This window comes from Tauraco erythrolophus, chromosome 4 (genome assembly GCF_009769465.1).
Source record: "Tauraco erythrolophus isolate bTauEry1 chromosome 4, bTauEry1.pri, whole genome shotgun sequence".
Lineage (NCBI taxonomy): Eukaryota > Metazoa > Chordata > Aves > Musophagiformes > Musophagidae > Tauraco > Tauraco erythrolophus.
In genome coordinates this window covers 66,186,226-66,212,327 of record NC_141468.1, presented here as the reverse complement: position 1 = coordinate 66,212,327, position 26,102 = coordinate 66,186,226, and the positions used below count along the sequence as shown (strand labels likewise).

General features: G+C 38.6%; 1 protein-coding gene across 1 annotated transcript in view; it reads left to right on the top strand.

The window, feature by feature from the left end:
• The window catches only part of TRIM24 (tripartite motif containing 24), a 72,340-nt gene that overhangs the window by 26,468 nt on the left and 19,770 nt on the right, over positions 1-26,102 (top strand). Inside the window, exons 2-8 of the mRNA XM_086611174.1 lie at positions 4,230-4,348; positions 12,653-12,800; positions 15,111-15,243; positions 16,658-16,774; positions 17,916-18,030; positions 18,734-18,880; positions 23,235-23,352. Of these exons, the coding sequence (XP_086467300.1) occupies positions 4,230-4,348; positions 12,653-12,800; positions 15,111-15,243; positions 16,658-16,774; positions 17,916-18,030; positions 18,734-18,880; positions 23,235-23,352 (897 nt within the window). The remainder of the gene's footprint in view (positions 1-4,229; positions 4,349-12,652; positions 12,801-15,110; positions 15,244-16,657; positions 16,775-17,915; positions 18,031-18,733; positions 18,881-23,234; positions 23,353-26,102) is intronic.

The following is a 26,102-nucleotide window of genomic DNA, read 5'->3' as shown; positions in this document are numbered from 1 at the left end:
TAACAAACGCAAACTGACTCACACACTGTTGCTGAAGAAACCCTTAACTGATGGCTGAACAGCATAAGGAATTCTCAAAAAAGTTTCAAGAGGTTTTTGAGAGGTTTGGATAGTTTTCCTTTTCTCCTTCTCCCATCTCAGTCTAGAATTTCTAAGTGAACAGATAGTTGGCATTATTCTTTTGGTGAAAACGCAAATGAAACATTTGGCTTGTGTTAGTACGTTTCCTAACTTGTCCCCTGCCCCTTCCTTGTCCGTCATGTTTTCAATTCAAGCTGATTTATAAACTCAGCTTAGTTCAACTGATCTGTTTCAAAGACGATGGTTCCATAGTTAATCTTCAGTGGCAGTGTTGGCCCCTGCCCATCTTCATGCTGCTTCTCGTGTTGCTCAGTGTAAGCAGTAGTGTAGTCAGTGAGGCAGATCAGGGGCTGAAGGTGAAGCTTGGGAGAGCTGGAGAAATACATCCATGGCTGAATCAGTCTGCCAGTCTCATTCTCTGTCTATACCCTGCTCCCAAACACGTGTGAAGACCGACTCAGTCACTTGTGCTGGCCCAGGGCACTGCGCTTGGTTGGGGTGAAGAATGAGCAGTGAGGGAACAGAGGGCTGTTTGTAATGGGCACTGTTGAAAAATGTAAAAAACAGTCTTTTTCAGGAAGTATGTAGCTTGAGCATTAGGAGATTTTTTTCACTCGTGACTGTAGTAAATTGATTTGCTTAATAAAAGGAGAAACACTTGGAGTTCTATTAACTACCTGACATACCAGAATTGGATTTCTTAATTACTCTTCATGATGGTGGTATAAAAAATGTTACGAAAGTTTTAGCCAAAGTATAGAATTAGTGTATCAAAGGAAACTGCACAAATATTTTTTGAAGTGCAGACTGGCAAAATTATAATAAAAGCAGACTTAACATCATAGCCTTACAGAGGAAAGTGAAATGCCATGCACACAAGTGCAAAACTGTTGGCTAAATTTCCAGGATGAAGAGCTGATTTAGTAATGCTGGTGAACTTTTATTAGAGAACTGCTTTATAGTGGGTTGACCAGTTAAATCTCTGGTGTGTATTGGAAGAACAGTGGGGTCGAAAGCCCAACTTACGTGCTTCTATACGAACGCACGCAGTATGGGCAATAAACAAGAGGAACTGGAAGCTCTTGTTATCCGGGGAAACTATGACATAGTTGCCATCACTGAAACATGACTGGAGTGCTACCATGGATGGCTACAAGCTCTTCAGGAGGGATAGGAGAGGTAGAAGGGGTGGTGGGGTTGCCCTGTATGTAAGGGAAGATCTAAACTGTTTAGAGTTAAATGTTGGGGATGACCTAGTAGAATGTCTGTGGGTGAAAATCAAAGGGGGGCCTATGAAGGCGGATATTGTAGTGGGAATCTGCTACAAGCCACCCTATCAGGACAGTGAGACCGATGAGCTATTCTTTAAACAACTGGGGGAAGTCTCACGCTCACTAGCCCTTGTCCTTATGGGTGACTTTAACCTACCTGATGTCTGTTGGAAGTATAACATGGCAGTCAGGAAACAGTCTAGGCGGTTCCCGCAGAGTGTGGAGGACAACTTCCTATCACAACTGGTCAGTGAACCGACTAGAGAAGGTGCTCCCCTAGACCTGCTGTTTGTGAACAGAGAGGGTCTTGTGGGAGATGTGAAGGTTGGAGGACGCCTGGGGCATAGTGACCACGAGATAATAGAATTCTCAATTCTAGGGGAAGTTAGGAGGGGGAACACTAAAACGGCCAAGCTGGACTTTGGGAGAGCTGACTTTGGGCTGTTTAGAAGTCTGGTTAACAAAGTCCAATGGGAGACAGCTCTCAAGGGTAAGGGGGTGCAGGAGGGATGGTTACTATTCAAAAAGGAAATTCTGGAGGCACAGGAGCGAGCTGTCCCTGTGTGCCGGAAGTCTCTGGCTGGATGGCCGGGCCCAAAGAGTGGTGGTAAATGGGGCTAAATCACCAGTCACCAGTGGGGTTCCCCAGGGCTCAGTGCTGGGTCCAGTTCTATTTAACATCTTTATCAATGACCTGGATGAGGGGATTGAATGTACCCTCAGTAAATTTGCAGACGACACCAAGCTGGGAGGCTGTGTCGATCTGCTCGAGGGTAGGGAGGCCCTTCAGAGGGATTTGAACAGATCGTTGGGCTGAGGCCAATGGCATGAGCTTTAATAAGGCCAAGTGCAGAGTCCTTCACTTGGGGTGTAAAAACCCCAAGCATCGCTATAGGCTCGGGGAAGAGTGGCTGGAGAGCTGCCTGGCGGAGAAGGACCTGGGGGTGTTGGTTGACTACCGGCTTGATATGAGCCAGCAGTGTGCCCAGGTGGCCAAAAAGGCCAATGGGATACTGGCGTGTATCAAGAATAGTGTGACCAGCAGGAGCAGGGAAGTGATCCTGCCCCTGTACTCGGCACTGGTGAGGCCGCACCTGGAATATTGTGTCCAGTTTTGGGCCCCTCGCTTTAAGAGAGATATTGAGCTCCTGGAGCGAGTCCAAAGAAGGGCGACTAAACTGGCCAAGGGGCTGGAAAATAAAACTTATGAGGAGCGGCTGAGGGAGTTGGGGCTGTTTAGCCTGGAGAAGAGGAGGCTGAGGGGAGACCTGATTACGGCCTATAAATACTTGAGAAAAGATGGTGGGGAGGTGGGGGAGGGGCTCTTTACATTAGTGATGGGTGATAGAACAAGGGGAAACGGGCATAAGCTTAGTCAGGGGAGATTCAGGTTGGATGTTAGGAAGTATTTCTTCTCTGAAAGGGTTGTCAGCCACTGGAATAGGCTGCCCAGGGAGGTGGTTGAGTCCCCATCCCTGGATGTGTTTAAGAATAGGGTGGATGATCTACTTGAGGATATGGTTTAATGGGGATTAGGGATGGTTGGACTCGATGATCTCTAAGGTCTTTTCCAACCTAGAAATCTATGAAATCTATGAACATCATGAAAAACTTACCTAAATCTTGTATGAAGCGCTTACAGTAAGGAATTAAGTTCTGCAGAAAGTGAAATCTTTAATAGTTTCTGTACTTCTGCATTTTATTGTAAAAGTGAAACAGGAACAGAATTAAGCCTATGCTGATTTAGTTAAATATGCAAGTGCTGAATTATATACTGGTGTTAAATTCGTTGGGTTAAGTGGTGCCTCTGATCTTCTTTAAGGCCCTTAAAATCATGCCTCCTCCCAAATGGGGCTGTGGGTCCTAGAATCTATCATGGTGCGGACTGACATGACTATTCTAGAGTAGGCTTTGAATGACGGTTTCCACATCCTAAGTGATTATTTCAAACTTAGTTTCAATTATTTTCTTTTTTTTGGTGGTAACAACTGTGATAATTTTCTTAAAACAAGATGTTAATGCCTAGCATTTTAGAGATTTTTCTTGCATGATAAAAAAGCGTCAGTGCTAATAAGACATTCTGTTTTCTGCACCTAGGAAAGGTGTCTACTTTAAAATATTTATATAGATATTTCCATTTCAGTCTAGTCTACTCACTGTTGAACCCCAGGTTTTGAACTTGACCTTGTCCCTTTTATTCTATTGAGAAAACTGTTAATTGTTTAACTCTTTAAGTTGTTGATTCTCAGCTCTTTCTTAAACCACGAGTCTAAGTGTGATGTTGTCTTAGAATTGTTCCCCAGCGTGTCTTGCAGAAGAGAGGAGGGAGAAGACCTTGCTTATTTATTGCTATGTCTCTCTTGCTTGCTTTCCCTTGCTTAGTGTGAACATAGTCTCTATATGACTTGCTTCATTAATCCTGAATTTATTACATTTCAGTTTCTGGTATTACATAGTTGCAAGTCAGTCATCGCACACTGCTGGGCGGTGTGTGTGTGTAATACTGCTCAATGTCACTAATTAATACTCCATATGAATAAATGTGTACTTTAATCCATTCTATAGCAACAAATTGTCAATGGGAATACATTCCCTTTAAAGGAAAGGAATTAATTTTCTATAAGATTAGGGCAAATTATTTATAGGATTGAAACAAAAGTTTTTGACCTTGATTGAAAGAATATGTTATCGGGGAATAACAGGTAAAGGTTACTTCAGCGATAAATAAGAATTAGCTTCATTTTACTGACACCTTATTGACAGGAAAGTATTAGGACATCCTTTCAAAGTATTTATCCTTACAAGCTGTCTTTGAAGTTGTTTGATATACCTTAAGTTGTGCAAGCATAATCGGATTTTTTTTTTTTTTCCTCCCAGTCGGTGTTATCCGCTGTCCAATTTGTGGTCAGGAGTGTGCAGAGAGACACATCATAGATAACTTTTTTGTGAAGGATACCACAGAGGTTCCCAGTAGCACAGTAGAGAAATCAAATCAGGTAAGTGCATTAACATGTAATCGAGTTAACACCTTTTGGATGTGTATGCATATCCTTGGCTTCTTGCTGTGTGGCCTTTTTGCTGTTCGTATGCAGAAAAAGGCTTCAAGTACTTAGTCATCACATGGGGTAGCTACTCTAGAAAATCGGTTAAAATCAATGAAAATGCGTGCAAAGAAGGTGGTTATCTTATTCTAAACTGGTTTTAATCGTTGATACAAAATTGCATTGTGATAGCAAAAGATAAAAGTGAGGAATAGGTATTAGAATACGAGTTTCTAGACTTTGGATAGGGCACTTGAAATACTCTGCGAAGCAGAGAATCGAGCAACACTACGTCAAGAGATCCCAATGTAAAATGGAATCCTCTAGTTAAATCAACTTTATCTTTCTTACCTCAGCACTGGCAAAACATGGCACTAGCAGTGCAGTTACCAAGCAAGAGGCTCAAACTTCTAATTGGGGAAGGTGGTTTGATGTAGGGATTTCTTGCTTGTTTCTTGCATGTAGGCTGCCTCTTCTTCCTTTCGCAATCAATTAATAGCCATCTCATAAAACCAAAACCTGCTTATCTGGAAGAATAGTAATGCTGGGTTTTTTCCCTCAGGGTGGTTTTTCAGGAGGAAAGCACTAGTGTTGAAACAGTACCAAATGAACAATCCCATCTGTGTAGGACCACAGTTTAGGAGTCTTTGGTATCAAAATATTGCATGTCTTCGTTTTTAGCTAGTAAGAGAGTATCTTGAGTATCTTTCTACTCATAAGCTTTTTATTAAATTCCAGGAACTTATTGTAAATAATTCAGCCTCTTTATATGCTGCTGCATTCTTCATAATAACAGTGCAAAAAGGTTACTGTGTCAACGTGGCTTGCATTTTAACTCAGCCCCTGGCATTTGGATGGTGGTCTTCTTTTATTTTGAAAGTGCCTCTTTTTTGCCTTCCTGTTTTAGGACCTGTAGCATTGGCTCTTGATACATTTGTTTTGTGGGCAGCTTCTTGGAGGTCCTTTGTTTGTCTGCTTGTTTCAAAGCTTAGCTGAAATTTGTGCTTGCATTTATGAATGGGTATGTCTCTCAGAAGCAGACGAAAGTACCCGGTCAGGTTTGTGATATCAGGTCACTGCCTGTTAAAGGCATAAATGTTGTCATCGTCTCTGAGGAACAGGAATTAACTTCTGTCATGAAAACCATTAAACTGTTCAGCTTATAAGGAATTTTGCAACTGGATTTCTGAGAAATGATAGACCTTATCAGAAACTGAAATTTAGTTGGGAGTCTCTGGAAATATGAGCAGTGTTCTCTTAATGTAGGACAGTTTTAAGTTTTTTTGTGTGTGTGTGTGTGTGTTTTTTTACTTCCTTGCTTGTTTCTTTTCCCCCTTGATGTTGCAGGAATAAAAACATCTGAGTTTTGGAGATTGTTACGAGATTTACACTAAGTCTCTCAATACTCTACCAGTAAGACTGAGAAAATTAATAATCCCTGTTGCACTGAAAATTTGATCATAATTTTTTTATTGACTTTAAAATTAAGACGAGAAGCAAGATAACAAATACCTCTCTTATGCAGAAGCAGTCCTGATTTATTTTCTTTTTGGACCTATGCCATAGTCTCTGTTTAGTTGTATAACAAGTCCTTTAAGATATTGCTTTGAGGAGTGGTCATAAAAGTAGAATTATTTTTCCTGGGTTTAGTGACAAAGTCTTTTTTTTTATTTTGTCTTCCGCTCCTCCTCCTCCTTCTTTCCCTCTCAAAATTTTTCTGCTTTCTGTGAAAGTTAAGTGAGGAATTGAGGCCTTTGAGACTTATAAGAAATGGAAAATTCAAGAAGAGTTCTTTATATTCTTAAGGTTGGTCATAATCATGTAAAATTGGGTATACTTCCATGGATCGTAGGGTATCAGAAGTTGGGAGTATCCACGAAACTCAGTGAGGTCAGGGTAAGTCAGGCACTTCCTTGAAATTGAAGGAGATGTCTTTTTTGTTTACCTTCTGATCTTGATCTGCTGGAGAGAGATACAGAGAAATTCCACTTATTTCAGCAGCTGGTTTGGAATCATCCATTGTTGAGTGGTATAAGCAGATTTCAGGACGATTTTTCAAAGCATTTGTGTTTCCTTAGTTCCCTTCTCATACATCTATCTTACTCTTCCATTACATATTTGTTTCTCTCTCTCCTTAACAAAAATCAGCAGGCTTGCAATTCAGAAAGCATGTCAGTTCTTCAGCTAAGTTCCTTGGCTGAACTCAGCGTACTTGCTGCAGCAGTTGAAGGCAAACAGCAGATTTTGCTGACCCACCAGAGTAGTACATTCATGTGCTTTTCTGCTGACTTTTTTTTTTTTTTTAAAGATGGAGCTAGATGTTTTTTTAGATGCTTCCTAAGTGAGCATGTACCTTGCCTCTTGGAGATGAATGATGTGCAGTTCTGTTTTGTTTGAATAGATTTATTTTGGTATGATAGTGAAGCTTTTTGGATGTTTCTTTGTCCTTTGACATTGAAACCATAAAAAAAAGCTACACCATTCTATAAAGCTTTCTGTTGTGGAACAGCAAAGTTAACTCAATAATAGTTAAACAGATCAGTGTCTTGTTGGGGAATGTTGTGAGGTTTAAGGATGATGCATCCTTCTAATAGGCCTATCTTGTTTTGCCTTTGAAGGAGCAAAGCGAAAAGAAAGAAAAATTGCCAGTAGCAAGGTATGCAACAGATCAGAGGAATTACAGTGGAAAAGATACTGAGTCTTGCAGGAAACATTGGATCAGAGATCATCCAAATTCTGTCAAAAACTTTGGCTATTTTGTAGAAATTTTCTACTGAGATGGTTAGTTTGGCAGCTTTAGTAGGATGTTTAAGGCATTAGAATTAGAGGCAATTCATGGGTTCTGCATAAGTGATGTTGTGGCTTAGAACCACTGGTCCCTATCTATGACTAGCCTGTATATGTGTGTTGTCAGGAAAGATTAGTTTATTCCAATTCAAGAGAGACTGCAAAAACCTACTTTCAAAGTCAATGTTTCGTTGTTTCAGATTTAAAATAGTTTTAGCATATTGAATTAAAACTGTAAGAGTGAATGGCATTTCATGAAGCCTGACCTTGCAGGGTAAGAAAAGTAACTGGAACTCGTTAGTCTATTGAAAATCATGTTTACCTTGTCTGAGCCTGATTTTGGCAGTTCAGTACCCTACTTACGTAGCTGTGCTTTCTAGCAATTGCTACCGAAAACTTGAGGAGCAAAAGAAGTAAGTGTAAAGAAAGCGTAAATCCCTAGTATGTGTTCCAGAAGGGCTTTCCTGGCTAGCGTTAAAGAGAGCGTTAAGGATTTTGTGCTGGGTATTAGCGTAGAAAGTTTTCTAGAAGAAAAGAGACTGATGGGAAATGCGGTTGTGATCTTTGTGGAAGTGATTTGTAGATTGTGGGCAACTAGGACATAAATACTTCGAAAGAGCAGATCCTTTATATTTTTTTTTCACGTGATTTATTGAAAGACTTGACAAAACTATAGGATGCTGAAGAGACGTTTGAAAATAAAAATTAACTACTCTTGATTCATAAGACTGAGTGGAAAGGACCTCAAACCCAAGACATGTTACTGAAGCCAGTGCTATGTTTGAATAAGCCTAAAGGGTAGACAAGCGAGGCAAATTTAGGAACTTGACAGAAAGAAATTGTTTAACGTGTGTGCAAAGCCATGAAAGTGAAAATGAGAAGTGTGAGACTGATGCAGAAGAGAATATGACAGTGACAACATTGACGTTGCTGCAGCATGTTGAGCCTGTAGTGCATTTTAGTCAAGGTCCTAATCCTCATAGCTTATGTGTCCAAAAATCGACATGTGTAAAAATATTTTTGATAGTAAGAACACTTTCTGTATCTTTATCAGTTACAGAGTTTTAAATATTGTAGCAGGAATGAAGAACAGTTGGGCTTTATGTAGGATATTAGAATGTAGTAACAAAACAAGGTACAAGTTTAGATCTGATGCTAAATCTGGATACTAAGACAGCAAGTCTGACTGGCATAATAGAGCAATTAATGAAGACAATTTAGAACAAAAAAAGTTTCTCTGGCTTTGTATGGTGCCAGAGTAGCTACTATGTATTCTTCCAAAGAAGAACTAGTGTGCTAAATAGCTTATCAAAGCTGTGGCTGTGGCCAATACGTTTTTGAAAGCCACTGGTTTAGGACAGTGGGTCATAGACTCAAGAAGAGCCACAGTATGGTTTTGTTGTGCCTGGAAGAGAGGCAGCTGTTGATGGGATGTTGGGGAAAGGAGGATATGTCGGTTAGGGTTTATGTGTTTTGAAGTATCAGCATGTGGTTCGTATTTAGAGTTACATGTAGGGGAGAATGTCCCAAAAGACACGTTTGTTGATTTTGTGTGTGCCAAAAGACCGATGTTTTTTGGATCCAATAGGGGAAATCATTGCATCTAATTTACAGTGGTGAAGTTTGGAACATTAGTTCACTGAGTATTCCTCTGGACTGCTTAGTTCTCTTCCTTGAAAACTCAGAAACCTTTTCTTGCTTATTTAATCTCTTTAATACTCAAAGTATATTTAATTGGAAGAGTAGTTAGTTACTACAGTAGCTGAGAAGAAAGCTCTGTTACCTCAAGTCTTGCATGTAAATCTGTTTTTAAGTAAATAAACAAGCTTTTACAACAGAAAAAAATAGTAGTTACCTGCAACATGCTGAGTAATTTCAGCTTTCATTAAATTTGAATGAAGGCTGAGTGAATGCTTCCCGGGGTTATAAATACTAAAACTAGTAACTGAATTAAATATAATTACAAGGAAAACTCAATTAAAGATAAATATCTGTCTAACCAGAATAAAGTCTTACAGATTAACTAGGGAGAGTTTTCTTTGAAATCACTGAAGCACTGCTTGTATGAGTCACAAAAATAAAAGTGAAATAAGTCTTAGGTTTTGTAAGAGTATAGCAAACATTTGCAATAATTGTACTTCCATGTACTTTAGCTATATGACTTACTCTAATAATTAGGAGTTCTAGCATAATCCAAGCTATATCTGAAAATGCATGTTTCCAGTAAGAAGTGGTAGAAGCAAATCTAGTTTCTACCTAGAAGACACAACTGTTTTGACAGCATGCGTTATGATGTGTATGAAAAATTTTAGAAATCTGTCTCTCTTCCACTTAGTGGCTTTGAAGACTATGAAGTTCGAATACATATTTTTGGACTACAAAGGGAGGAATTTCAGTTCATTTCGCAGCACCTGATTATTGGTTATTGAATCACAATCTTCATTTCCTTCCAACTATAGCAGGTCAGCCAGTTGAGAAAATCTAAAGCATATTGTAAAAAGAAAATAGACAATAGATCTTGAAATCTAGAAGGAATGAATAACTTCTGAAATCCTTTGGACTTAGTTAAATGCCCTGGCACATAGCAAGTTTATCTGCCTAAGTTCGCTAAAGGTGACCTGGAAAGGCTGTTGTGGATTTTTTGTTGGTTTATTTTTTTTTAATTTTGGGGGTTTTTTTTTTAGATCGAGTTCCTGCCTTTTTCTTTTTTTTTTTTTTTTCTTTGTTTTGCGACTTTGACTTCATCCTGATTTCGGCTGGGACAGAGTTAGTTTTCTTCCTAGTAGCTGGTATAGTGCTGTGTTTTGGATTTAGTATGAGAATAATGTTGATAACACACTGATGTTTTAGTTGGTGCTAAGAAGTGTTTACACTAAATCAAGTACTTTTCAGCTTCCCATGCTCTGCCAGTGAGGAGGTGCACAAGAAGCTGGGAGGGAGCATAGCCAGGACAGCTGTCTCAAATGGGCCAAAGGGATATTCCATACCATATGACATCATGCTCAGTATATAAACAGGAGAGAAGTTAGCCGGGGGTGGGGCTGCTGCTCGGGAACTGGCTGAGTGTCAGTTGGCAGGTGGTGAGCAATTGGCATTGTGCATTGCTTATTTTGTATATTCTATTATTAATACTATTTTTTATTATTATTATTTCCTCTCCTCTTCCTTTTCTGTCCTATTAAACCGTCTTTATGTCAACCCACAAATTTTACTTTTTTTTTTTTATTATTCTCTCCCCATCCCACTGAGGGGGTAAGCGAGTGAACGGCAGTGTGATGTTTAGCTGCCTGCTAGGTTAAACCACAACAGGCTTAAAGAATGCCTGAAAACCTTTCTGTTACTGGTTTTTCTTTTGCTTATTTTGTTTTCACTGTTGGATTTTTTTACATTAGAAAAACAAATATCTAATCTCTTATTCTCTAATTTGCAAAAGCACCTCTGGGTATCTGGGAGCATAGTGTGATGATACCTCTTTGGCAACAAGACTGATTTGGAAACTTCTTTCTCATCCTGCAGTAGTTCACTGGCCAGTCAGCCCTGCTGATGTAACTGATCCTGGGGCTACAAGGGTGTAATCAATCCGGTTTTACACCACAGTCTTGCAGAGGGTTGCACTGACACACCTGAGGAGGCAAAGGACAAGGAAGGAAATTTCTTTCATGGGAGTTCCTGCCAGAGAAGATGTAACATTGAAGTAATGCCTCAGTGATACTTACTTGTTCTAATTTTTTTTTCCAAGAAGCTATGCTGAGTCCTTAAGGATACTTCTTTTTTGCAAAATGTGATTGAAATTAAGGGTTAAGAGTAAGTAAAAAATGTCAATTTCCTGATCACAATTCACTTCCTTTGATTGCTCTACTTCCATTTTCTTGACTTTTCTTATATGATGTCCTGACTTTGATATTTCTCCCTAGTCAACTAGTCTGGATAGGACTAGAATTTTTATTGTAAAAAGAAGAAGAAAAAGAAAAACCATGCAGAAGATAAAAAAATGTTAAGAAGATTTTTAAAAGTAAAACTTTTAGGCCCACTTTTTGTGAAGAAGGAGAAAAAGAGGCACAAGCCCAATTTTTTTTCCTTTGCAGGTCACCTTTAATGAAAAGGAGTTGCTTCAAACTCCAGGTGACAACAAGAGGGGTCAACAACTCTTGTGTTGTAACTTAATTTCTCAGAAGCTCTTTGCTTTGAGAGGCAACATGATCCAGAAGAATAAGCATAGCATTGGGAATCTGGAACTCCTATGTTCAAATTCCAGTTCTGTCAGTAACTTGCTTTGTGGCCTAAGGCAAGTTTTGTGCTAATTTTCCTCTTTTTCTTGAAGGGGAAACTGGGACATAACTCTACATATATATTCTCTATCTACATAGGATATAAATATTTGCTTCCTCTTTAGCTTAATCTATATTTATCTTGTGGGAGTGCAGAAGTTGGATTTTTTTTTTTTTAAATCAAACTGAAAGCTAAACTAAAATTTTCTCCTTGTTGCTCCTGCTAGCAAAATTCTATCAGAGGAATCTGTAGGATATAGCAATCTTCAGATGTCTTGAGGTTTTTGTTTGCAGTGGTGCTAAACGTTGATAGAATTGGATGATAGTTACCTAAACAAGTATCTGCATAAACATGTTCGTTATTTTTACCATGAAAAACTCCTTGAAGGTATGACTCAGAGATATTGTAAAGGAGGAGTTAAAAATGAACTAATGTTATGAACATGTGAAGTGGTGGTGTTCCTTGTTCATAGTTTCTGACCTGTTGTTCAAATTGTGAATCCATAGGAGTATTTTCTTGTGTATATATTGACTCTGTGCAGAGAGGTTTTGGTCTCCTGTCAGGTTTGTTTTCCTTATTTTTTTTTGTTTTGTTTTGGATTTTTTTAGATCTCTTGGGTATAGGCCAAAGAGCCCCAGGAATTAACAGGCCACAGTTTGAAAATTATTATGCATTGATTGCAAATCTGTTCTAGGTTAGCTTTACTGATAAGCTTAACTGGAATATTGTCTTTAGTGGTGATGCAGAGATTCTTGAAAAGAACCCTGTGTGTACTTCCTGAAACTCTAAACAGGTGAACAGAAACTAAAATTAAAGCTTCTGTGTGAACTGAGGGAGGCTTCTAAAATCAGAGCAGTGCTGATTGTGTTCTGTCTTTAGTAAATATTTCAGCAGAGCATATTGGATATAGTAAACGTTGTACGGCTTCTAAGGGTGAAGTGTCAGGCAGAAAGTAATGGTTTGACTTTTATCACATCCAGTAAAGATTTTAGAGTAACACTGATAAAATGACTACTTTCTTTGAAAAGTCACATTCAGTTGCTTTTATGCAGTTATTTATAGTGTTCCTGTACCGCCAGCAGTTTTCTGTTCTCATTGGACAGTTTTTGGAAAACTGGGAAGGTGCACTGATTGTATGTGAACAATAGCTTATATGTGTACTCCATACTTATTTTGATAGCTACCTTTTCTTCCTCATGTCAGGTCTGCACAAGCTGTGAAGACAATGCAGAGGCTAATGGCTTTTGTGTGGAATGTGTAGAATGGTTGTGCAAGACCTGCATCAGAGCTCACCAGAGGGTTAAATTCACAAAGGATCATACAGTAAGACAGAAAGAGGAAGTATCTCCAGGTAACACACTTGATTTATAATTTCATAAAGAATATGTGTCTGCATTGAAAAATGTATTAGGCTATCACATTTCTTTTTGAAGTGATAAATTTCAAAAATTGTATTCCTTAATCCTTGTAAATGTAAAATAACAGATTCGTTATAACTTTTTGGTGCATCTTAATTAGTGGAACTACACTATTTTACTGGTTAGTAATGGATATGTTTTAATAGTTTCCTCCCTTCCAGTTACTTATTTCAGTTTAATTGTTGAAGGCTGCAACCATTTGATCCAATTCTGGTGTTTCTTTGGCTGCTCTCCATCTAAGTGGATCTCTTAAATGATCCAGCTAACAAAAGAGAAAACTTTATTTTAGGCATTAGATGCATTAGAACGTAGCTACTGGAAAGGGAGACTTTGTCATGGCTGGGGGTATGATAGACATTTTTCTGTCAAGTTTTTCTGTCAGATACGCTTCATAGTGGTAAGAAACCCTATAGACTAGTATTTCATATGATTTTTATGCGAAGTGTTTTAAACCAATAAATACACATAGATTTTATCTTTCACCTGGAATGATTGCAAATTGTTGTCTAGACTTCAGAGATCAGCTGCAGAAAATACTTCTTTATGCATTTGGCTCCTCTAGTTTCTCTAGAGGTCTACCAAATGGTTTATATTAACTTTACTGTCACATGCTACAGCCAAAGGAGCACTAATAGATTATATTTTTTCAGCACTCTGATAATAAAGCATGCTCTGTTAGCAATAAAGCATGCCAGAATTCACCTTTTAGCTAAGTATATTTTAAGTTTGAAATGTTTTGCCTTAGACATTAAAGGGAAGTATGTTATGAATTGGGATGTTTTTTCTCAGTAGGATCTATGATAATTCAGGTTGGAAGGGACCTCAGGAGTTCATCTAGTCCAGCATCCTGCTTAAAGCAGTCAGCTATAAGATCAGATCAAGTTGCTCAGGGCTTTATCCATTTGGGCCTTGAGAACCAACAACGATCGACATGATCTACAGTACAGCCTTTCTGAGAAATCTTGACTATTCTCATGGTAAAAAAGGTTGTACTTTTATTCATTGAGAACTCTCTTGTTTCGGTTTATTCCCATTGTGCCTTGTCTTTTAGTGACATTGTAGGACAATTATAAACATAATAGGATACTGACAAACATTCTACTCGTTCTAATAAGTTCATTGGACTTGCATGATTTATCCTGTATATATATAAATTATTTTTTATAAATTATTATATATTTTTATATGTATTCTAATATATATGTATTTTCATTCCACCATATCTAGTCTTGTGAATTTTATATGTAATGCGGACTCTCACTTCTGTAATCCTTATTGCTCAAAGGGTAGCTTCCAGTTTGATACTTTGGAGATATATGCTATAGTCTGTATCCCACTTTGAGATGTGCTTAATCAAAAGTGAATACTGAGTGTATTTTCAGGAGAGGACAAAAGTAGTGGGTAAAAGTGTCTTGATCATTATGCTGAATATGACTTGGTGGTAGGAATGCTCTCTGTGCATTTATGCCTCCTCCAAGTCTGCTGGTCAGTTTCAAAGATTTTTCACTGAAGGATATAGATCTGAAAATAACTTTCATGAAAATAAGTAAATTAATGTACATGGAAAAGAGACCTTATTGATCTGCAGTGAAGGATGGACTGCAGTGTGAAGCCAGTTTTCAGTAGAAGCCACATAATCCTCATGAACACATAAGAAATTAGACTTCGTCGGTTAAATTGTTTAAAGAACAGATTTCAGTTCTATCATCTGGTGGTGTTTCCTATGCTCTTTGGTATTTGCTCACTAGAAACTGAAGTGAGACTTCTCACCCATTTAGAATGGGGTCCTGAAGGGATGTTAGTAACTTCTGGTTATTGTATTCTGTACGTTTTACACTTTTGAACACTTGTGTCTTGATATTCTCAAACTGCCTTTCACTCATTTGGCTGAGAGAGAAGACAGCAACGAATTAAGTCAGCAATCTCATTTTCATTTAAGAAAGGTTGTGCAATGTCTTTTGCAACTGCAACAGTACTGGCTACTCCTTTTGTAAATAGTTTTGTAGGGCCGTATTAAGTTATGGTAAAATAGACTCTAGACGTTTCCCAGGAGAGAGGGTGTTAGCTCCATGCTTGATCAGGAGTGAGACCTTACAGTTTGAGCTTACAGCAGTTTTGTTCTTGATTAGGTGGCCTGATACACACTTCTAGCATCCAGGTGAGGAATATGGTAAGGAAAGCAGAAGAATGCAAATCTTTAATCATTTCAAGAGACTGGACTGACATCTTCCTTTATTCAACAGAGGCAGTTGGTGTGACCAGTCAGCGACCTGTGTTTTGCCCTTACCACAAAAAGGAGCAGCTGAAGTTGTATTGTGAAACCTGTGACAAGTTGACCTGCCGAGACTGTCAGTTACTAGAACACAAAGAGCACAGGTATCAAAACAAAGTATATGTTTTATGCCACTCACTTGGAGGAAGATAGCTTGAAGTTGATTGTAGCTCTAGCTGTAGGGAATAAGAGTCAGGTGAAAAAAGTGCAAAATAAAATTTTCTGCTTGGAAATGAAGCCCACAGGTGAACAGAGGTTGTATCCAAAAGAGTGTGGCTGATGAGTTCAAGGCCAGGTTGGATGAGGCTTTGGGCAACCTGGTGTAGTGGAGGGTTTCCCTGCCCATGGCAGGGGGGTTGGAACTAGATGATCTTTGAGGTCCCTTCCAGCTCTAACCATTCTATGATTCTACGAGTGTATGATAGTTTAGCATAAAACCTAATTCTTCCAGTTTTTAATCTAGTGATTTAAGACCTTTCTTTACTGTCAAATTATTTGGGTAGAATTTGTTGCTATGCAGCTCTTCAGAGAGTCCTTAGAAAACACGAGGGCTGGTTATGCAACTGTACACTTATGTGCAATTTCTCCATTTGTCCTTCAACAAGATGATTATATAATGGAAGATTACCAAACAATTTCAGAACAGAGGAAATGGGCATTTTTTTCTGTGAAGAGCCCTTTAAAAGGAAGAGTAAACCTAAAGTTTGGCTGTACTGTACTTAGACAACACTATTTATAAAACTCAAATCTTTGGGTTACTGTTCTTTGGTCATCTCTTACTGACCACAGAAGCTGAGAAGCAGAAGTATATACAACGTCTGAGTACAACACAATAATCTTGCTGGCTCACACATAGAGTAGTGGCCTGGGACAGATGTACTCTTAGGTTAAGTATTAATATGCTCACTATACCTGATGCAACCACTCTAAGAACTTGCTTGTCTGATCAGGTGAACATCAATAGATGGAGAAGTGTTGGCCACTGTTACTCCTTGGAACAGCCTAAACCTTGCTCCTTCAGAGTTGCAGTCGTCCTCTTTGATTCTCCTTTTCTTAGGATTTATATCCCTTTCAGAATGTGCCACTTCTTTTTTTTCCTCAAGTTGTTGATGATTTCAATTCCTTGATTTAAAATGTTGCTGACTTCTACTGACTCAGCGATCTCTCTTCTTTCTTCTGTTTCTGCATCCTTATCTTGCATGAAGTAATAGCTTACACACACTTTCACTTACAAAGTGATGACTACAGCACAATATTAATTTTTCTTTTCTTAATATTAAGCTGTGGTCACACAATATCCCTTCATATTTAACAAAATAAAAATTACAGGAAATATACTATAAATTCAAATATACTATAAATAAACTATATCAGCATTTGCTGGCATATACCTCCATGATGTCAGTTAAATTTTGGACTTGAGCAGCATCTTTCTTCAATTAATGAAGTCTTTTGTAAGGCACTCTGCTTTATATCACACCTTTTGCATGTGTAAATACTCACTGTTATTTACTACAGGTACCAGTTTATAGAAGAAGCTTTTCAGAACCAGAAAGTGATCATTGAGACACTAATCACCAAATTGATGGAGAAGACCAAGTACATAAAATATACAGGGAAGCAGATCCAAAACAGGTACGTATCAGATTTGGAGGTTAAAACTGACACAGAAGAGGGCAACTTTATATACACTGTAATTTCTCGAAATGTTTAGATTAGTGCATTTTGTTCCTCTGTCCTTTTATCCTTCCAGAAAGAGAAATTCTAAAGTCTTCAGTTTTCCATGGTGACTGTTGCCTGTTGAATGTACTTGGTTGTGTTAGATAACTCTTCTGCTCAGCCTGTGGATTTAACGGGCAGCAATAGCTTGGGTGCAACAAAAAAACTTACGCAGTAAAGATTGTAGAAGGCAGTCTTATGTTCTTGCCCACCATCAGCACACTTATTTTCTTAGTGTAGATCCCTCTTGGAAAGTGAAAGGTTATGACTCATGTTTTCATAATGCTTGTGACACGTTTGAGGATTTATGTAATGCTTTCATGCTTGGGGCTTTATTCACTCGGTACTCCAAACCGAGGAGAGAAATAAATCTGTATAACGCATACTGCAGTAGGCCTTTGTGGCTGCTCCTTCAGCACCCAGGAAGATTCAACGCAGCTCAGGATGCTGAGTGCAACTTGAACTCTTCCCCTCTGCCTGTCTTGGAGGATGATGGAGATAGAAAAAAACAGCAGACACCCTTCTCTTCTTTGGTGCATCTGAGTGGTTATTCTCCCTTGCATCTTAGCAGGAGTGGTTTTCACAATATAAGATTATGCTTTGCTGTTATGACTTCGAGTACTATTGTTGAAATAGCTGAATTAGAAAATCTATTTATTTTTGTTTCTGGTGGACCATTCTACCTTAGATGGAAATTAGACTTAAACAGTTTTGATTGCCACGGACCATTCCAGAAATGTGCTGGACAATTAAAAATTGAGAATTTCAATTGCAATGAGCATTTAATTTTTATCAGTGGCAGATGTCAGTAATTTTACAGACTTACAGCATTAGAATTTGCCACCAGTTAATTAATTTTATCATCACTGGTATGTGCTCTTCCTATTTCTCCCAGTAATTTTCCTGACTATAAGTATCTGATGGTGTATGTATTATTGGTACATGTGACCGAAATATATTGTAGTCTCAGCAACAGAGTAGAGTGGTTATTTTTATACTGTTTGGAGGCTGGGTTAGTGACCTAAAGAATATTCTTTTCTATACTGTCTACTTACAGAATTCTTGAAGTGAATCAGAATCAAAAGCAGGTGGAACAGGATATTAAAGTTGCCATATTTACACTCATGGTAGAAATAAACAAAAAGGGAAAAGCTCTGCTGCATCAGTTGGAGGTAATTTCATTTCTATCACAAGTAACAAAAATGTCCGTTTTAGATTTTTTTGTGTGTGTGCGTATTCACTTTAAAATAAAATCAATTTCTAGCTTTAGCCACCTGTGCATGTCCTATCACAATTACAGAGTGGAGAGATGTCCCACACAAGCCATTTGAGCAAGTGGGTTTTTGATGGAGGAGGGGAGGAGGGTTTGGTTTTTGAGGGGTTGTTGTTTTGTTTGTAATTATTATCTGTGTTCCCTGCTTTGTGAATCAAGATTGTCTTTGAGCCTAGTTTCTTTCTCCATCCTTATGCAAGTCAATTCTATGCGTAATGCATGAAAACTCTTTCCACCAGAATTTTTCATAATTCAGCAATCCAATGGCAAATCAAAGGAAAGAATCGTCTAGAATGGATACCTAGAAAAATATTACCTCCAATTGTGTTTTAAAAAGTGTGTGTGTGTATAGAGAGGCACATGTATATGTATATATATGTATAAATGTGTCATAAGAGAAAATGGGAATCTGCACAGAAAGTCCAGATATCTTGAATAAATGTATACTCGCTTTTCTGTTTGACAGCTGCAGTCAGGAGGCAGGGGTGTGTTTTGGAAGAGCTAAGTGAAACCACTTGATCATTGTGGATTACAAATATGAAAGCTATTGCCTGTTAGCTGTAAATTGAACCCTTTGGCTGGATTTGCTTTTCTACTTGCAGTCTCTGGCTAAAGAGCATCGGATGAAACTTCTGCAGCAACAGCAGGAAGTGGCAGGTCTCTCTAAACAGCTGGAACATGTCATGAATTTTTCCAAATGGGCAGTTTCCAGTGGGAGCAGCACAGCACTACTGTACAGCAAACGCTTGGTAAGGGTGGGAAGATAGCTCTCTCCATTAATTAGAGACTATGATAAGTCTCTAATTAATAGATAAGGCAGATATGCACATACACACTTGTCAGTAACACTATGGAATTAGACTTCTTAATGACTTCCTACTAATTGGAATATTTGTATATAATTTTTTATGGGTTTATCTTAAACATAAATACAGAATATTTCTAATAAATTTAGCTCTCTGATCATGATTCTCTCCTGCTACACTACCATAGAATTGTTGTAGATCTGCAAAAGTAGGGACGACTCCTTTTCTCTGGCGTGAAAACCATGCAGCCATGAAACACTGGGAAAAATGTGGCGTATCCTACATCATCACTGAGGTTCTTTTCAGTACTCGTTACGCTTCTGAGTTCAGAGAAAGATTATATTTATATACTGTAGAGTCTGATAGCCAGCATTTTAATGTAAAAATTAATGTATTGCTATGTTCTGTCAGACTCATTTTCCACTAAAAGTCTTCAAAAATTGATTAAAAATGAAGCTGAGGCTTTTGCTTGTCCATGCAAATGGTTATGAAGCTAAATATTTCAATGCTATAACAACACTTAAGATCTGAGTGCATGTGGTCTCGCTAAGCTGACTGCTCATGATGAACAGAAATCATAAAAGGCTTGAATAAAAATCAAACGAAAAGCTGACCATAATTTGTCCAGAAGTTGGACAAAGTTAGATTGTACTAGCCTGCTGGCAGAAAGCTGTGGCAATGATGAGGAAAGATGCTAGATCCCTTTTTTCCCAATTTCTATAACTGGATCACAAAGTTTTTTCTTTATTTTCTCATTGCTTAGTTGAGAACCTCCTGGGAGGTTTTGTGGGGGTTTTTTTTGTTTGTTTTTGGGGTGGTGGTTGTCTTTTGGTGGTGTGGGGTTTGGGGTTTTTTTTGATAGCTGTTAAAATGCTGCAGGCTATAGTAGATAGTGGAATATTACTTGGTTTTATCAACTTGCTTCAGGTAGTTAAATTCATTTGAGCTGCCTTACACTGCCTCAGCAAGTCATATTTTTTAATTGAATAGAGGAAAAAGGGCATCAAACTGAGTCATGTTGTTTATAATTGCTTAGTGTTGCCACAAAGACTTCTGCTATGTGAATAAGAAAAGTTATGATGCAGACATCTTAATCTTCTTAATCAAACAAGTTGAAGAAAAAGATCATCTAGCCCATAAAGCTTCAGTAAATTAGAAATATTTTTCAACAGATGAGCTTTAGACTCCCAATTTTTTTCTGAAAGATGGTGTTACTTGGGAGTTGAGTAGCTAACCTGTCTGTGGATGTCTGGAAAATCTGTTCCTGAACATTGATGCATAGAGGAGCACGTGAGACTTCTGTTCTGGCATATCCAACCACTTGATCCTAGGAGGGAGGAATGCCCAGCAGACTTAAACGCAGAGTTACAGCTAGGAGGCAATGTCTGTACTTGAGGGAAATGGCACAGTAAGTCTGCAAGAAGACATCAGTTTCCCGACTGTGGTGGGTTAGGCTGACCCTCCCACACAGCCGGTCACTCCCCCTCCCCCACCCCCAGGAATGAGGGAGAGAATTAAAGGAGAAATGGGAAACCCGTGGGTTGAGATAAGAACAATTTAATACAGGAAATAATAAAGGAAACTGGACTTTCCAAGACTCGTTTTAAAGTTTTAGAAAGCAGGTATTCTTTATTGCAACACTGGGTGCATGGGGGATTTCTTCTCCTAGCGTGCACACCCGCCATAGCAGTTTTCTTGTATTTATACAGACACACTCATAACCCCCTCCCCAAAAGGGCAGTCTCTCTCTCGGGAGATCATTTCCATAGTCCTCGCCTCAGGATCCGCCTCAGGCTCCTCCCTGACACGCCTCCTGGTGGTTGTGGGCAGGGGTCTTTGGGATGAAGGCCGCAGGTCTTCCTCGCTATGTGTTTTTCACTTCTTCCCTAAAACTCTGAAACTCTTGTTTTGGCTGGGCCCATAGAGCCAAACCGTTTCCCTGGCCTTGAGTGGACACCTGGCTGTCTCCTACTTGTTATTGCTTGAAGACAAATGTTAGTTCTTGTTAGTCCTTATCTCTCCTCTTTGTCTGTTTTTCTCCCGATGGGTCACGAGTTACAACCTTGCCATCATTTATTTTGTCTCTCTTACCGACCTTCTTTCTGGATAGCATTCCACAGCAGGGATTAGTATTTGATAACTTCTAACATTTCACAGAGCTATTTCACAGAGCTATGTATTCCAGAGTTTTATGCAGTCTTGTGTCTACTCTTATACCTATCCATAGAAATAATAGATAATATAGTTTTATACCTATACCTATCCATAGAAATAGTAGCTAATATAGTTTTATACCTATACCTATCCCCCTATCACTAAGTCTGCAAGAAGACATCAGTTTCCCGACTGTGGTGGGTTAGGCTGACCCTCCCACACAGCCGGTCACTCCCCCTCCCCCACCCCCAGGAATGAGGGAGAGAATTAAAGAAGAAATGGGAAACCCGTGGGTTGAGATAAGAACAATTTAATACAGATGATTTAATACACAGTGTAGATGCTCACCACCCCCTCATATGCGAAGCCCGTCTCGTCCCGAAGCTGCAATCCCAGACGAACGCGAGGCCCCGAAATAGAGAGGGGCAGAGAGAGAGAGAGAGAGAGTACTCCAAGAGTGGGAGTACTGGGAGAGAGAGGGGAAAAAAAGGCCATAGAGCAACAGCGCAGCAATGGCAAAAGAGCAAAAGCGGCGAAAGAGCCAAAGCGCAAAAGCCCTTCTGTCCGACTGACCCTCACTTTTATACTGGGCATGACGCTGCATGATATGGAATACTAATTGGCCAGTTTGGCCCTCCATCTTAAGTTCCACCACAAATCACAAGGGGAATCGTGTCCCCCTTGTCCCAACTATGCTCCCCCCTTATCCCGCCGTGTTTCTGCACTCCGGCACACTGAAAAGTCCTTGGAGTCTCACGTCCAACCACAAACATCAGCTTGCTATCAGCGTTCTTCTCAGAGCGAGCCTCTGAGTAAAACCAAAACACGGAGCTCTTCTAGCTGTTAAAAAGAAGAGCTAACTGTCCCAGCTAAAACTAGGACACCAGCCTAGTCCTCTAGCACAAACAAAACACTGATAGCTACCAGTATCACTGGCAGGAGGTAACTAGTTTAGTCACTAGTTTATCTACAATATATGTATGTGCATAATAGGAGGAATATATGGAGCAAACTATGGCAAGAACTGTGTGCAACCAGTATTGGTGACAGCACAAAAGACTAGAATTTCTATAGTGTAGTATACTTGATTCTGGTAGTGTACACAGAAATCCTAGGAAATCTATATTCAAAACAGTAGTGCATTTAAAATTTTCCATGGTCATGAAAAAAACTTGTCCTGCTAAATGTGTTTTGTATCTGGTCTAAAACCGACCTGCCTAAAATTGAAAGAAAATACTTGTAAACTGGGAGCTCTTATAAAATTCCTTTGTAAAAGATAACTAGTATCATTTTAAACAGATAAGATGATTTTGCCAAGTATGTCTCTTGAACTTTTCCAGGAAATTATCTATTATTCAGGAAAAATAACTGTCAAACTCTTTGTTTTCTGTATCTGCTGTGTATTATACTAAATTAGTACCTCTGTTAGATATTTCTAGTGATACAACTGCAACGAAATACTTTCTTTCAGGAACTAGATAAATACTGAGCATTTGATAGAGTATTTTGTTTGTGTAGTCATAGTTTGGTCCTTTGGAACCAGGGAATTGGAAGTCTGGAAATATCTGTGAATCTGAGTTTTCAAAGACAAAGTTTATAAAATCTGTTCTTTGTCTCTCTGACAAAAACTTAAATTTATTACCAAGGAAGATTTCCTGTGATGATACTTGTTGCCGAAAAGATGAGATACTTTTCTTTGAAAGAAAAATAAATGGGCTACCATAGGTTTGGGGGGAGGAGGGGAAAAACAATGGTTATGTAACCTGTACTTCACTTGCAAGTAGGTCAAGTCATTGAATGTTATGACCAAGTTTGTGTAAGGATATGCGTTTCTACGGGGGAGAAAAATTAATTTATTTTAGACTGTGGTTGATTGCTTTTTAAAATTACTGTAGGAATAGGGGAAAGATGTTAAGAATACCTCTTTTATTTGTAGCTTGGACAAATTTTTCTCTGTCTTTGACCTCAATTCTCTAGGGGTTTGTTCAGGGGGTTTTTGTTGTTATTTTTGGGGGAGGTTTTTTGTGTTTTGCTGTTTTGTGTTTTTTTTTGTTTTTTTTGCTTTTTTTTAAAGACTTTTTATGCTGTTTGGATACATGGCTCCGGCTCCTGAGAAAAAAAATCTCGTTTGTTCCTGTTCTAGATTACGTATCGACTACGGTATCTTCTCCGAGCAAGGTGTGATGCTTCACCAGTGACTAACAATACCATCCAGTTTCACTGTGATCCCAGCTTCTGGGCTCAAAATATTTTCAATCTAGGTATGACAGAGTTTTATTAGTCCTTTGGCATCTTGATCCTATTTTGAAAGCAATTTTTTTTTTGGTGAAAATAAATAACCTCCGCATGATTCATTTCTTGGTTTACTTTGTTAGATTTATTTCCTTACCTGTAGAAGACATTTAAAGTGTGTTGTATGGGAAAAAGTATTATTTATAAATACTTAAAATTCATAATACTTAAATTAATAAATAATACTTACAACAATTATTATCATTACAATATTATATATTGTGATTAATTTTAATAATAAATACTACTTAAAATAACGTATTAACAAACTTACCTTGCTTGAATGATACATGCAGTGGTGAAAATAGCAACTTTCAGTTTCCTAGGCAATACATGTGCCTTCTGGCTTCTGAAACAAGGAACACAATCTATAACCCTACTTCACATCCTAAGAAAGGATTCCAGAAGTCAGGCTCATTCTGCATCTTCCAGCCCTTTATTCTACTTCAGTCCCATCTTCTCAAGCTGAAAACCATAGCAGCAGCATAGTATGTTCAAGAACCTCCATTTGCTCCCTTATCATGCTGAACAATAAGCTTTGGAGAACTGAGATCAAGGGAAGAATAGGGAAGAAAAGACTACATTTTGACAGTTGTCTGGCTCTTAGATTGTCTTTCCTGACGTTGTGGAGTAGAATTCAGGAGAAAGCATGTTTTTAATAAAGTTGCAAACGTACTTCATCTTCATTATCCTAATAGATTTTGATCTAGTCTCCAAAGTGGTCTTTACTTTTTTTTTTGTTATAGCTACAAGTTGCTAGGGTTTTATGATACTGGTGAATCCCAGAACCTGGAGTTTAATGGAGATAAGCATCCTAGGAGCTCATCAGCTTAGAAGCAGGAATTAAAGCTTAAAGGTCTTTTAGGATTTTTGCCTGCTGTTATGTTTTCTTTCTCTCTCCACTGTTAGCTTGATGGGCATTCTTGTTTTTTCTGTCATGTGAGATACCTGTGGGACGTTTTCTGCCATTCATCAGAAAGTGCAGTTAGCTCTACAGATGTACAGAGAGGTGCAAATGTGTGTTTCTCCACAAAGGCAGAGAAAGAAAGTGTTACGGCAGTGTTTTTAAGGCAAACAAGCTCCTTTCCCTGCACACCAGGACATCGGATGGTAGCAGGGAAATTCTCCAAGTTCCTCCTTAGTAAATAATTTTCTTTGGGAAAGGAATCGAAAGTGAATCTCTTGTTTCCAGAAATGAACTGTCAAGCTGTGTGGTGGTAACTGTGAGCTGCTGCTAAATTGAGACAATGCTTGTCAAGAGGGAGCTTTTTCTTGTGTTTGATTTTGGGGCTCTTTTTTTTGTTCGTTTCATGAGCTGCTGAAATATGTTCCCTTAAATTCTGAGAAGTGCTACAATAGAAATGGCACCTATATAGATTAGCACAGGAGTTCTTGTAACAGTTTATCTAAGTGATAGATAAAACCAGATCACGTTTATCTATCTTGTTTCAGAAATCACAACCTTTAGGCTGTTACATTTATGATCAAACATGTTCAATCTCTGTAGATAAACCAGATTGAAGAACCACTGATGAAAAAGTAAAATAGTCTGAATAAAGAAACAAGTTACTTAGGGAATGGCTTGAATTCTAGTCAGGCTGCATATTGCTGACAGTGTGACAGCATCTGTATGCTCTTAGGCTAGCTCCCTTATGGATTTCAGAATGTATTTAAGAAAAAAAACCCACAACATTTAAAGTGTTTTAATTCCACTAATTGTACGATAACCCATGGTTTTCTAGAATAATGGAAAGGAATCATTCTCTGTAGTACCTTTGGGTAAGTAGCCTTATACCACAGACGTTAAGTCTGCAAAGACTTTTGGAAATGTAAGTGGACTTGGAGAGTACAGAATGAAAGTGCAGTATGGGTTTGACAGTTGATTGTAGTACAGTCAATACCATTCTTTGTCAAAGTAATTCCTTTTCTGGAGAAAGAAAATAAAACACCTATTTTGACAGTATTATTTTGACTTTCATTCAGCCGTATATGGGAAACATTGTTATTCATTTGCATTTTTCTCTGCTCACTTTATGGGAAACATTGACTAGACCTGCTACAGGCTTAATAAAGGTATTAGGCAATGGGCTGGAAGATTTTTTCCATTTTGTTTAGCATGTTTAATATTTTTGTTAATGACTGATGTGGTAGAATCATAATTAAAATGTATGCAACACCAAAATTACCAAGTGTCAATATGAAAATAACATTGTTGATGTTAACTTTCTGCCCTGCTCTGCACTATGCTATATTGGCTGGCCTGGACTCCCTCTGTACCTGTGTCTAGAAAGGGGACTAGAATGATGCTACTTGCGTAGCTTCTTAGCTCTTGGGATGAAAAAAAGAAATACAGAATGCAAGAAGCTTCCTCCTCCTTCAGATAATCTACCCCAAAATGAGCCAGTCTAGACAGCACAGGATCCACAGACACTGATCGAGATGAGGACAGAAGTGGCAGTGTGATTTCAAGTTCTGCTGTAACGGGTTGTCAAACTGTCATGTGGTGTACGCACCTCCTGAGGTGAATGCTCCTGGGAAGCAGCCCTAAGTGTCTGGCAGAGAAGGGAGTATGAGTTGTCTATCTCCCACTTGTATTGAAAAGCTGTTGTGCAACCTTCCAGAGATTATCGGAATTTTTTTTAACTCTCGGTCTTGGACCATAACTTTCCCTACTTCACTCTATTTTAAACCAAGAAAGTGTCTTTGTCTTTTCCTGTAC